At 35.7% G+C, this 13,582-nt stretch overlaps 2 protein-coding genes across 2 annotated transcripts in view; both read right to left on the reverse strand.

The window, feature by feature from the left end:
• Positions 1-7,658: 7,658 nt before the first annotated feature.
• LOC107468648 (receptor-like protein kinase 7) lies at positions 7,659-11,503 on the reverse strand. Its single transcript, XM_016087976.3, has 2 exons — positions 8,651-11,503; positions 7,659-8,491 (listed from the first exon to the last, which is right to left on the reverse strand). Exons 1-2 carry the CDS (start codon positions 11,229-11,231, stop codon positions 8,145-8,147), a joined length of 2,928 nt encoding a protein of 975 aa, XP_015943462.1. The 5' UTR covers positions 11,232-11,503; the 3' UTR covers positions 7,659-8,144.
• A 1,951-nt stretch (positions 11,504-13,454) lies between these two features.
• Positions 13,455-13,582, reverse strand: part of LOC107468430 (uncharacterized) — a 4,800-nt gene continuing 4,672 nt past the window's right edge. Inside the window, 1 exon segment of the mRNA XM_052255516.1 lies at positions 13,455-13,508. Coding sequence (XP_052111476.1) covers positions 13,455-13,508 — 54 coding nt within the window.

Here is a 13,582-nt window from a genome sequence, read left to right on the forward strand (position 1 = left end):
GAGTTTTGATGAACTTCTGGTGGTCTCACTGTTTCAGTTGCTCGTGCCTGCTCAGGAGACAAAACGGAAGTGTCTCCTCCAATCTGATGAGACAAAACTGTACTGGCAGATTCTTCATTCTGGACAGATTTGGGATTTTCTTTACTTGCTCCAGCTCCTTCTCCATCTGAATCATTATCTATCACAGTACTGGGAATTAAGTTAGAATCACAAAAAGTAACATGTATGGATTCCTCTATTGTCCTATGCTCCTTGAGATAAACTCTATAGGTCTTGCTTGTGGTGGAATATCCAACAAACATTCCTTCATAGGATTTTGGATCAAATTTTCCAAGATTTTCTTTATTATTAAGTACGAAGCATTTGCATCCAAAAACATGAAAGTACTTAAGATTTGGAGGGGTTCCTTTCCATAGCTCATAAGGGGTTTTCTTTAACCGTTTCTAATGATTGTTCTATTCAAAATATAACATGCTGTGTTCACAGCTTCAGCCCATAAAAATTTAGGAATCTCATTTTCACATAGCATAGCCCTAGTCATTTCTTGAAGGCTTCGATTCCTTCTTTCAACCACCCCATTTTGTTGGGGTGTTCTAGGGCATGAAAAATTATGAGAAATCCTTAAGTCATCACAGAATTTTTCAAAGTCTTGATTTTCAAATTCTCTTCCATGATCACTTCTCAAATGGGCAATTTTCAAATCCTTTTCATTTTGAATTTTCTTGCAAAGGGTGGAGAAAGCATAAAATGCATCATTCTTATGAGCAAGGAAAAGTACCCAACCAAATTTAGAATAATCATCTACCACTACAAGACCATAGTGTTTATCTCCTAAAATTTGAGTTCTAGTAGGACCAAAAAGATCAATATGTAACATTTCTAATGGCCTTTTGGTTGAGATTCCATCTTTTGATTTAAAAGAGGATTTTACTTGCTTGCCCAATTGACATTCATCACAAGTAAGATCCTTATCAAACTTGATGTTTGGAATTCCTCTAACCAAATTCTTTTTGACTAGCTTAGAAATTTGGTACATGCTAGCATGGCCCAACTTTCTATGCCAAAGCCATTTTTCAGATTCAAAAGATGTAAAGCATGTTACATTTTGTTCCTTTAAATTCTCAAGAGTTAATCCATACACATTGTTGCATCTCTTGCCTTCAAATAAAATGTCAACCAAGCAAACAAACTTCTTAAAAATAACATCAAAACCTAAATCACACAATTGACTAACACTAAGTAAGTTATGTTTCAAACCATTTACAAGAAGCACATCATTTATACAAGATGAAAAAATTTTACCAACTTTCCCAACAGCCACTATTTTTCCTTTTGCATCATCACCAAAAGTGACAAGTCCTCCATCATACTCATCAAGCTTTATGAAGAAGGTTGTCTTTCCGGTCATATGCCTAGAGCATCCGCTGTCCATGTACCACATATTTTCTTTCTTCTTGGAAGCTAGGCATACCTGATCTACCTCATTTGCCATGAGACAAGGCTGCGATTTAGTCTCAGACTCTTCATCATCATCATCTGAGTCATTTTCCAAATCTTCCCATGTGGCCATCAGTCCCTTCTTCTTCACTCTTTTTGGCTTCTCTTCCTTTTTCAACTTGGGACAATCAGATTTGAAATGACCCATTTCCTTGCAATTGTAACAAGTTACTTTGCTAAGGTCTTTCTTCATCCTCCTTGAGCTGCTGCCTTTGCCTTTGAGCTTTGCCATTTTCCTGAATTTTTTTGCAAACAACACAAACTCATTTTCAGAAGAATTATCACTGGATTCATCATCCAGAGGGTTAGTCACAGAAGAAAAAGCAATTCCTTTCTTTTTTGAATCTTTTTTTCAAATAGGAGTTTTCAAAAGCAAGAAGATTTCCTCTCAAATCATCAAGTGTCATGGAATCTAAGCTACTATTCTCAGAAATAATTAAATCTTTTGTTTCCCACTCTTTAGTAAGACATCTCAATACTCGTCTCACTAGCACAGATTCTGAATGAGTAATTCCAAGAGCATCTAAGCCAACAATGATGGAGTTGAACCGTTCGAACTGTTCATCAATGGACTCTCCTTCCTTCATTGCAAACATTTCATATTCCCTGTTTAACATGTCTGTCCGAGTCTTCTTTACAATGGAGGTTCCTTCATGAGTGATTTGCAACTTGTCCCAAATTTCCTTTGCCGTTGTGCATCGTGATACTCGTCGGTACTCCTCAAAGTTGATAGCACAGTTGAGCAGATTTATTGCCTTGGCATTTAACTCCACCTTCTTCCTATCTTCCTCGGTCTAGCTTGCTTCTGGTTTAAGAGTGACTACTCCTTTAGCACTTGTGGTAGATGGGAATTGAGGACCTTCTAGGATGATCTTCCATAGTCTGTAATCCACAGCTTGTACAAATATCTTCATCCTCTCCTTCCAATAGGTATAATTTTTCCCATTGAACAGGGGAAGTCTGTTGCTTGATTGACCTTCAGCCAGATTGTAAGACACCACATTTGTGCCACTGTTTTCTGCCATGAGGATTTTTACTCCAAGTTGCAAAGCTTGATCTCTTTGAGACCAAGCTCTGATACCAATTGATGGTTTCAGTGGCTAAGAGAAGGGGGGTTGAATCTTAGCCCCCTTTTTCGATGCTAACACTTGCTGACCTTCAGAGAAGACTTTTCTATTTTTGCTTGTCACTGGACACGAGCAACTTTGTTTTGTCTCGTCCCTTGCTACGAGACTTTTCTTTTTGTCTCGTCACTTGGCACGAGATAATATCAGTTTTTGCTCATGTGTAGTAGAAAACAGAAATGGAGTAGAAAGGAGAAGAAGATTGCACCCAGATATATCCTAGTTCGGCTGCTAAGTGCAGTGCAGCCTACATCCAGTCTCCATCACAAACATGATGGAATTTCACTATAATCAATCTGATTACAACTTGTAAAGTGCTAACCCAACTTACAAGGGGTTTCTCACAGAATCATGATACACAACATAGATGAACAAAGGACCTCTAAGACATCTATGGCTTTTTCTTTTAATTTTGCACTCTCTGCCTTTTTCCGCTCTATGGCTTTTTCATACAAACCTCACTTGTTTGCCTTTTCCATGAGACTCAAGACATGACAAAATTAAACAGAAAAATTACAAAATGGAATACATTGAAGGGGAAGAGAAATCTGTTAGCTCAGGTAGCTCTAAGAACTCTGTGCCTTGCACTCTCAAATTTTCTCCTTGCTTCAAACAGTGGTTGTTCCTGATGCTTCATGATGATGATGACTTCATCTGCTTCAATCTCTGCCTTCAACCATCACTTCGCCACTCTAGCTACTCCCTGTGGTGGTTGAGCAGAATCAAAGACAAGCCATGCTTCAAGAATCTCCCTTGCTGGCCGAATCTTCATCTTCCTTTTCTGAGCATGAAGAGCTCGAGATTACCTCACCAAATCTAACCACATTTGGTGAAAATCTCAGCCACTACATACTTTACTTTTTCCTGCCATCATTAACTTGATGGTCTTGATGCATGCAACTTCTTCTTTTTCTTTGTTGATGAGCATAGCGTCCATAGCTTCCTGGACAAGGACCGAAGAAAGAAGAAGAAAGAGATGAGAGAGAATGAAAAGAATCTGAAGAGAAGCAATACAAAGTGGTTAAACCAATTAATTGAGAATAGCTTGCTTTTACTTCCCTAGCTTAGAGTGGCGTGTTTGTCATAATAGCCATCAATCAATTCAGCTGTATTTCTCTCTCATATTCCCCATGCATTAATTAACAATGTAATAGATTTTGAAATCCATCACATGGTTAAAGACTTGGTTCCGTTGGAAGCACTTTGCTTTCATTTTTTTTTGTTTCGGACCAAGCTTGGAACCATTTATCACTAATAACATTTTGGGCTTGTAACATTGAGATTAAATCTGGCCCATTTAGTTAACATTTGCTTTCCTGATGAAATTTGGGATCAAGCAATGAACTCATAGGAAGGCTTTCATTGGGCTTTATAGAAACAAAATTTTCTGGCCCAACTAATAAAACCGTTTCAGCCAAAAAATCACACAACAAGAATTATATGGGGCTGAAGTTTAATTAATTGGGCTTGGGATATTTCTTTTCATTTCGGCCCAATATAAAATCTGCACAACAAAATTATTAATTAAGCAAATATGAATTAAGATCAAATTAATAATTTTGTAATTAAATATTTTAATAATGTTTGTTCATCATCAAAATTAAATAAGAGTTTTCCAAACTCATCACGGAGTACTTTTGTTAAGGGCAGGAGAATACATGATGGAGTGTTAATAGCATGTGAAACTGTACAATGTTAAAACTGAAAAGAAGGGAGTCAGCAATCATCAAATTAGACTTCCAAAAAGCCTATGACAGAGTCAAGTGGAACTTTGTTGATGTCGTTCTAGAAAAGATGGGGTTCGGAAAAAGATGGAGGGCATGGGTTGCAGAGTGTATCATGTCAGCATCTATCTCCATATTGATTAACGGGTCACCTTCGAAACCATTCAAGATGGAAAGGGGTCTGCGGCAAGGTGATCCTTTATCGCCGTTTCTGTTCGTCCTTGTTGTAGATGTGTTGAATAGGATGATTGGGGAGGTGGTTAGTAATTGGTGGATATCTCCTCTTCTAGTCGGTAGGGATAATATAGAGTTATCACACCTGCAATTTGCTTATGACACTATACTGTTCTGTCTACCAGAGGAGGAGACAGTGCGAAATTACAAGAGACTATTACGGTGCTTTGAAGTGATGTCCGGGTTGAGCATTAACTTTGAAAAGTCCAGCTTGATACCGGCAAATTGTAGTCAAGAGTGGGTGGATCAGATGTGCGAACTTCTAGGGTGCTGGGCGACAACTTTACCGGTGAGGTACCTGGGTATTAATCTTGGAGCAAACCCAAGACTGGTAAAAACATGAAAGCCGGTAACAGACAAGGTGGAAGAGAAACTTAGTTTGTGGAAAGCAAAGGTCCTCAGTAAAGCAGGAAAGTTGGTCCTCATCAAGTCAGTTATCAATAGTCTGCCAATTTATTATCTCAGCGTGTATAACATGCCAGCTGTGGTGGCAAAAAAATTAATCTCACTACAGCGGAGGTTCTTTTGGGGGAAAGAGGATGGAAGACCTGGATTGGCTCTTGTAAAGTAGAAGATGATACAGGCACCGAAGAAACTAGGAGGTCTAGGTGTGGGAGATGCGTTGATTAGGAACACCGCCTTATTGTTCAAGTGGTGGTGAAGATTTTCTAAGGAAGACTGTCCACTGTGAAAAAAGATAGTGTGCTCGTGCAATAATCTGAATCCTACCCAATTATTGTCTACTCAAGCATTACCAGTAAAAGGGGGCCCGTGGAAAGAAATATGTAACTTGCAAATAAAAAAGCAAAAATGTCAGATAGAGGATGATTGATGGACTTGCTATGGAAGTAGGTGATGGTAGATCAACCAGATTCTGGGAGGATACATGGTTACAGTCGGAGAAGTTGAAAGACTCCTTTCGGAGACTTTTCTTGGTTTCAAATAACAAAGGTTCCGTAATTGGAGACTGTGAGTTTTGGGATGGGATAGAGTGAGTGTGGAACTTTCAATAGAGGAGGAAACTCCGCCAATGGGAGATAGACAATCTGAATCAAATGCTTGATATCTTGCACGCTGTGAGATTGATAGCACATGTACAAGATAGAGTGGTGTAGAAGTTTGACAAGGAAGGTGTTTATACTACTAATTCATTTATGCAAGTTTTGCAGGAATAGACTATGACAGATGATATCCTTAGCTACAAGTTCACAAATGGAATTTGGAAAGGACTGGTGCCCCTAGAGTTAAGTTGTTTATTTGGTTTGTGCTAGTAGGTCGAGTTAATACAAAGGAACGGTTGAGTAGGTTCGGCATCATTGCTCAGAATGATAATGCTTGTGTGATGTACAACAAGGAAGTTGAATCTGTCTAACACTTGTTTGTTACGTGTAAGTTTACGTGGCAGGTATGGTGTGCATGGTTCGCTCATGTGGGTCGGGCATGGTGCATCCGGGGTCCATAAGAGAACTCTTCGAGAGCTAGAGGACGATGCCTATAAGAAAAGACAAGTGTAAAACATGGTTAGTGGGTTTCTTCTCAGTTATATAGAATATCTGGCTGTGTAGAAATTAATTCATTTTTCAGAATAAGACAACGGTCGTGGTGGATTGCATTGCTAGATCGTTTTGTAGTTCGAGGGAATGGTGTGAAATTAACTCATGTTGTTGATGGCTATGACGGAGACGATATAGGAATTGCTTTGTTTCTTTATTCTTGTATGCTCCATCGAGTGTGTTGAGCTTATTTATCTTTAAAAAAATATTTTAAAATATTATTATCACTAGTTTAGTTTTGGGATAAGTATGATTTTGGTCCCTAACGTAGAGGTCGAAAATTGATTTCGTTCCCGGCCTTTTTTTCGCTCTAAAATGGTCTCCAAGGTTTCAGTTTGTTTTAAAATCATTCTTCGGACGAAAATACCCTTCTCCCTTCACCCCAAAATCAACCGAAATCAACCACCACCACCACCACCAGACCAGAAGCCTGCGCCCAACCAGAACCACCACCACCACCACCACCACCAGTATCATCATGGTCATCATCATCATCATCAGAACTTTTTCCAAAATCAATCAAAATCAACCAGAAGCCCAAGCTGAACAAGAACTCACCACCACCACAACCACCACCATTATCATCATGGTCATCATTATCATCATCATCAGAAAATTCAAGCAACATGCACTTTGAACAAGAATCAACAACTCCAAATTCAAATTTCAGCAACAACAATATTCTACAACAAATTTCACAAAAAATTCAGTTCACAGAAAAAGAAGAAGAAAAAGAAGGTGCGGTGATGCGGTGGTGCGGTGCGGCAGAGAAGAAGAAGAAGAAGAAGAAGAAGAAGAAGAGGAGGAGGAGGAGTGGCAGTGCAGTGGTGTTGTGCGGTGCGGCCTTTCTCTCTATCCTTTTCTTTCTTCTTTTTTTATTTATTTTATATTTATTTTATTTTATAATTTTTTAATGAGAGGTAGTTTGGTAATAAAAATAAATAAAATTGGTAAAAATAATGATTTTAAAACAAACTGAAATCTTTGGGACCATTTTATAGCAAAAAAAAGGTCAGAGACGAAATAAATTTTCAGCCTCTACGTTGAGACCAAAATCATACTTATCCCTTTAGTTTTCTACTAATTACTTTTGTATTCTTTATTTCTTTTATTTAAATTAATAAAAATGACAAATCTTTTATTCAAAATTTAATCATAATAGTAAGTGATTAATATTTTTTTATATTTACTATATATTCAATTCCTTTAATTTAGTAATCTAACAAAATATTTTAACCTACACTAATTAATTAATAATAACAAACAATAAATTCTGATGAGATTCTAACATATTTATTATTTAAATATGATCTCATGTTAATAAAGAATAAAGTTATTCAATACAAAACTTCAATTTATTTAATAAATATTTTCAACGAAAAAATTCAATTCAATTTTATAATTTTACTAATTCATTATAAATACTAAAATTTAATTTAATTCTGATTGGAATTTCATTTCTAATAGAATTCAATTTAATTATATACCATTTAAAATTTTAAAACAACTGTAACCAAAAGAGCAGCTAAACATTGAAATTTGATCATTAATACTTCATAGGATTAATAATTGGTGTGTCATGTGACGGGGAAGTATTTGGTTGTTTTAGTTTGAAGCGTCCTAAGAGCAAAACCTTCTATTCTAAGAAGCAACTATTCTCAGAACAAACTATGCAGAAGCTTAACAGGGTTCATATACATAGAAAACATGTTACAAAAATACAAAGTTACAAGCTGAACCCAACAGAAAATACAGATTCATCTACAAGAGGATTTCATTACACATATTCTACAAAGCTACAAGCTAATCCTTTTTTGGTTCCTCACTAGCATATATTTTCCAACTGTAATTATATTTTGCTATTTATACAATGATATTTATCACCCCTTCTTGGCCTCACATTTTGTGCAGCTTATTAAGGAGGAAAAATGTAACCGTTTTTGGAATCAACATACCATTCCAGTTGCTAATGGATGATACGTCCACACAGAATACGATAATGACTATGTTGTTTAATCATGTGTGATCACTATGTTGGTAAGAGCACAAGGGTCTGCCTCTTCCAGCATTTGAACAACCATTCTCATGGAGGGTCTTGAAGATGGAATCTTGGCTGTGCACAATGCTGCCATTCGCAACACCTTCATGGCATCTTCTCTGGAATGCTTTGCTATGGTGGAATCCACCAACTCAAGAGCTTCCTCTTTGCTCCTCATATTGCTGCATACCCAATACACAATGTCCTTGCTCTCCCCAAACTCTGCCTCTATAGGCCTCTTCCCTGTTACTAGTTCCATTAGCACTACTCCGAAGCTATAAACATCACTCTTCTCTGTCACCTTACAAGTGTAGGCATATTCTGTCATGACAAAAATCAATGTGATTAAGATTAACTTTCCTAAGCAGTTATAACTGATCAAATTGTTTTGAGCAATAATGTTCATTGTTTGAATGAAAATATATGTATCATAATAGAAAGCATTATATTTATATCTAGATTTTAAAGGTTGTTGGTTACCAGGAGCCATGTATCCAAGTGTTCCAGCAATGACATGAGTCAAATTTCCTGCTCCTCCATGAACAATCTTAGCAAGACCGAAATCAGCAATCCTTGGCTTCCATTCTTCATCAAGCAAGATGTTACTGGACTTAACATCTCTATGTATAACTGGTCTAACACAACCATGGTGCAGATACTCCAATCCTCTAGCAGCACCCAGTGCAATCTCATACCTAACCTCCCACCCCATCTGAGCCTTCTTACTTGTATGCAAGCTATCCCACAAGCTTCCATTCGGCAAGAATTCGTAAACAAGCAAGCTACTATCTTCACTTGTGATGCTGCAATAGAGCTTCACCACATTGACATGCCTTATGGAGCTGAGAGTGGCCACTTCTGCATCATACTCTGATGAGGACCTTGAACACCTTTTCAGCATTGCTGAGGTGCTCCTATAACTTCCCCGGTCGCTCGGATTTGAAGTCCATATGTGTTTGACTGCGAATTCTTCACCACTTTTAAGCACAACCCTGTAAACATTCCCTGATCCTCCTTTGCCAATCAAGTTCTCTGCTTTAATCCCATTAATGATCTCGCTCTGGTTGAAGTTTAGCAAGTGATACTGCTTGATATTCCAAGAATTAGTCTTCAGAACCGGCTTCTCAAACTTGTCCTGCTTCAGTTTCAAGAAGAGGATATAGCACAGAGAAACAGCAATAACCATTAAGGCAGCAATCAAACACAGCACAAGTGTTCTGATTCGCCTCGAGCCCCCGGATTCAAAGGAGCATGGCTTGAAATTCTCCAAAATCTGGCTGCATAAGTGAGGATTCCCAATGAAACCATCTTTGTAAGCTGAGATAGCAAGTGAATCTGGTATGGGACCAGACAACTGGTTGTTTGATAAATCAAGAAGGCTAAGCCTTTGTGCAGATAAACTTGATGGAATTTCGCCGGAAAGTTTATTCGAGGACAAGTTCAATGAGTTGAGTGTGAGCAAAGATCCAATACCAACTGGTATTTCTCCGGAAAGAGAGTTACCAGCAAAGTTTATTTCATTAAGAGAGACGCAAGAACTGATAGAATATGGTATAACACCAGAAACATTGTTCATGTCCAATTTAAGAGTAGTTAGCTTATGCAAGTTGCCAATAGTATCTGGTATTTGTCCTGAAATTTGATTTGAATTTAACTCAATTGATACCAATGAAGAAGCTTCTGAGATTTCCAATGGTAACTCACCTGAGAATTGATTGTAAGACAAGAAAATCTGAGCAAGTGATTTTGCTTTGCCAATATCACTAGTTATTGACCCTTCTAAATGATTCATTGAAAGATCAATAATTTGGAGATTTGGCAAGCCCCATAGACCTGAAGGAACAACACCAGAAAGCGAATTGCGACTCGCACGAAAGCGAATCATGGAAGAACAATTAGCATATGTTTCAGGTATGGTTCCAGTGAAGCTGTTGTTCAAAAGTAAGAAGTCTGTCATATGGTTGTTCTTGCACATATCAGGCGGTATGGAACCGGAAAACGAATTATCCGAAACATCAATGTAATCCATGCCTCCATAGGAACCAAGCTTCTGAGGAAGAGGACCAGTGAGCATGTTACCATAGAGAGAAAGTTCCTTGAGGCTTTTCAATTCTCCAAGCTCTTCTGGAATTGTACCTGATAACTTGTTCTGAAAAAGCTGCAATGATGAAAGGCTTTTCAATGATGAAGTTATCTGAGAAAGATCACCTTCAAGCTGGTTATTAGAAGCATCAAAATATTCAAGATTTGTGAGGTTACCAAATCCAACAGGGATTTTTCCACTCAAGAAGTTATCATAAAGCTCAAGTTGCCTTAGGCTTTGAAGATGCACAATATCTTTTGGAATCTCACCAGTTAAGTGGTTATCTGAAAGCTCAAGATTCTCAAGCTTTGTGAGATTCCCAATACCAATTGGAATATTCCCAGTGATGCTGCAATTTGTGAGGTAAAGCCAATACAAATTTGAAAGCTTTAAAACCTCCAAAGGGAACTTGCTTTTCTCCAAAAGGTTATCACCAACGCTCAAGAATGTGAGTTCTGTCAAATTCTCCAATGATTTCCATGGAAATGCACCAGAGATTCCACTTGCATTCAAATTCAAGTACTCTAACTTGTTCAGAGTTGACAAATCAGGAACCGAACCAGTGAATGAATTCCCACCCAAATCCAAGTATTTCAAATTCTTGCACTTTTTCAAGTCATCACTGATGATCCCATGCAATAAATTGGACTCTACAGAGATTTTCTTCAGCATTTGAAGCTCACAGATTGAGTCAAACGGAAGAGTTCCAACTAATGCTTTACTTGCAAGGTTGATTTCTGAGACAGAACCATCTGAGCACACAATCCCGGTGAAGTTGCAGTGAGAATTCGCTTGGTTCCATGAACTGAAAACATTTGGTTTTGAACTTTGAATAGAAGACTTGAAACTCAAAAGAATTTGAAGCTCAGTTTCATGAGAGGAGGTAACAAAACAGAGGAAAAACAGAGCATTAAGAAGAAAAAGAAGAAGAAAAACAGGCTGCGGCGAACCGTGGCAGAGAATTATTCCGGCGAACATGGCTGCCGGTGGCGGAGGCTAAGTGAGGAAAGTGGGTGGGATATGGTTTGAAGAAAGTGGCATGTGAAAGGTGGCTTCTTTGTGAGTTATGAGTTGGAAACTTTGTTTGAGTGTTTGGTTTCACATTTTGCAGAAAAAATAATTCACATGCTCGGAAAGAAAATCAGACAAATCATTGATTTGATTATGTGGCCGGTGCTTCATTGTTATGGTGCAGATTTGGATGTTAGAACTTGAAGATTGTTTAATTGTCATGTGTGAAGATTTCCATGATCTTTCCTTCATTCTTTTTCTTTCTTTTAATTCGGGAATATGAATATAATTTAATTTCAAAAATATTTGGGATGGCCTAGACAATCCAACATTATTTTATTTTATTTTATATTTTTTTAAAAAAAAAATTTTAGAGACCATTTTNGACCATTAATTTTATAATTATTTAATCAATATAAATACTAAACTATTTTTAATAAATAAATTTTATTAATTCATGTGTATAAACTCTAAAAAATGTGAATGCAAACTGTATTGATTTGTATATGTAAATTCCGGTAAATATAGATATAAATCATATTGCTAGTCAAATAGTCACCAAAAAAATATTACTAGCCAAATGCTGTCCAAAAATAATATTTGTTAGTCATGTAACACTGTTTAAATAAAATAATTTGAGTTATTATTATTTTAGTTTATACACTACAAATATAAAAGATTTTATAAAATTAATTGTGTATTATCATATTAATAAAAATAATTAAATTTTTAATTATTACCTAAAAATCATTTAAATATAAAAATGTGATTGAACAGTGGTATAAATTTTTAGTGTATTAAAATCAAGCTACTTGAAAAGCAAAAAATATTCGAAAGGAAAGGTAGTTGTATTCATTTGGCATAAGATATTTGGTTGATTATGTTGGCATAAACTAGTTTACGTAAAATGAGTGCAAATAAGACAAATTTTAATAGTTTTTGTATGATTTGGTGTGATTTATAACTTCTGAGTGTGTCTACCTAACCAAAATACATCTGGAGTGTATACAACGATATGTATAATACATATATATATATGGTTTTGTGAACATTGAGGAAGATTATGTATGTTTACCCTTCTTATGACTAAGAATCTAGTTTTATTTTTTATTTTTTGACAGATTAGTTTGATTTCTTTAAGGTTTACATAGGAGGGTGAAAAATTAACATTTATACAAAGGCAAAAGCAGATACATTTTTTTAAGATTTTTCAATTAACTGAACATCCATCTTATTAATTTTCTTTTATTTTTCTCTCAAACAAATAAAGTCTAAGTAATTTAGTTAGTGGTCAACAATAGCATAATCTTTTTACACTCATTTAAAGATTGTAAGTTTAAATTTCACTTTTAAATTTAAAAACAAAAAATAATTTAGCTAATAAATTTTTGAATTGAATATCTGAAGCGTTTAGTTTAGTTAGATAATAATAAAGTTGAAAATAACTTTTAAATAAGGACTTTTCTAATAAACTTAGTATCCGTTTGGGAAACACCAAAAAGCTACTTTTTTTTTTTTTACTTTTGATTTATAAAAAGTTATATTAATAGTGTTTGATATAATTTTTTAGATAAACTTTTAATTTTTTCAAAAAATTATTTAAGAGCTTTTGAAAAAGTTAAAAAATATGACTTTTCCTATTTTCAAAAGTTATTTTATCACTTTTATTTAATGCACAACTTTAAAATAAGGACTTCTATAATAACTTTTCAAACACAAAATAACTTATTTAAAAGTTGTTATTAATAAAAATCTTTATATTTTAAACTTCTTTTTCAAAAAAACTTATTTAAGAAATTTAGTCAAACTGGCCCTTAATTTATAGTTTAAAAAGTCAATATTTAATTTAAATTTTTTTATCAAAATATTTTATTTATAGCATTTTTAACTAATATCTTTAAAGCATTTTGTCATGGCCTTGGACACACTCCAACGCTACCGTGCCGGCACTCGGACTTACTCAACCTCTTGAGCTAAGACCAAGTCAGCCTAACCCTCAATACTTAGCAAGAAAGCTAAGAACACAAGAGAACACAAGAGAAATGAAGCTTTGGTGGAAGAACACTTTATTACTCAAGTGTTTGTTACAAATGATTCACACACCCTCACACTAACTCTTACCTCCTATTTATAGCCATCCACCTCCTCAATGGATGGTTAGGATTAAATCTAATCAATGGTCTAGATTAATCATCTAGAACCTTCTTTATAAATATCTATTCTACCACTACTTTCTAAATACTTCTAGATTGTTCCATACAACTCTTCATACTTTTATATCAATCCACACTCTTCTAGAATATTCTAGGGTATTCCAG

This window comes from Arachis duranensis, chromosome 10, assembly GCF_000817695.3.
Source record: "Arachis duranensis cultivar V14167 chromosome 10, aradu.V14167.gnm2.J7QH, whole genome shotgun sequence".
NCBI lineage: Eukaryota > Viridiplantae > Streptophyta > Magnoliopsida > Fabales > Fabaceae > Arachis > Arachis duranensis.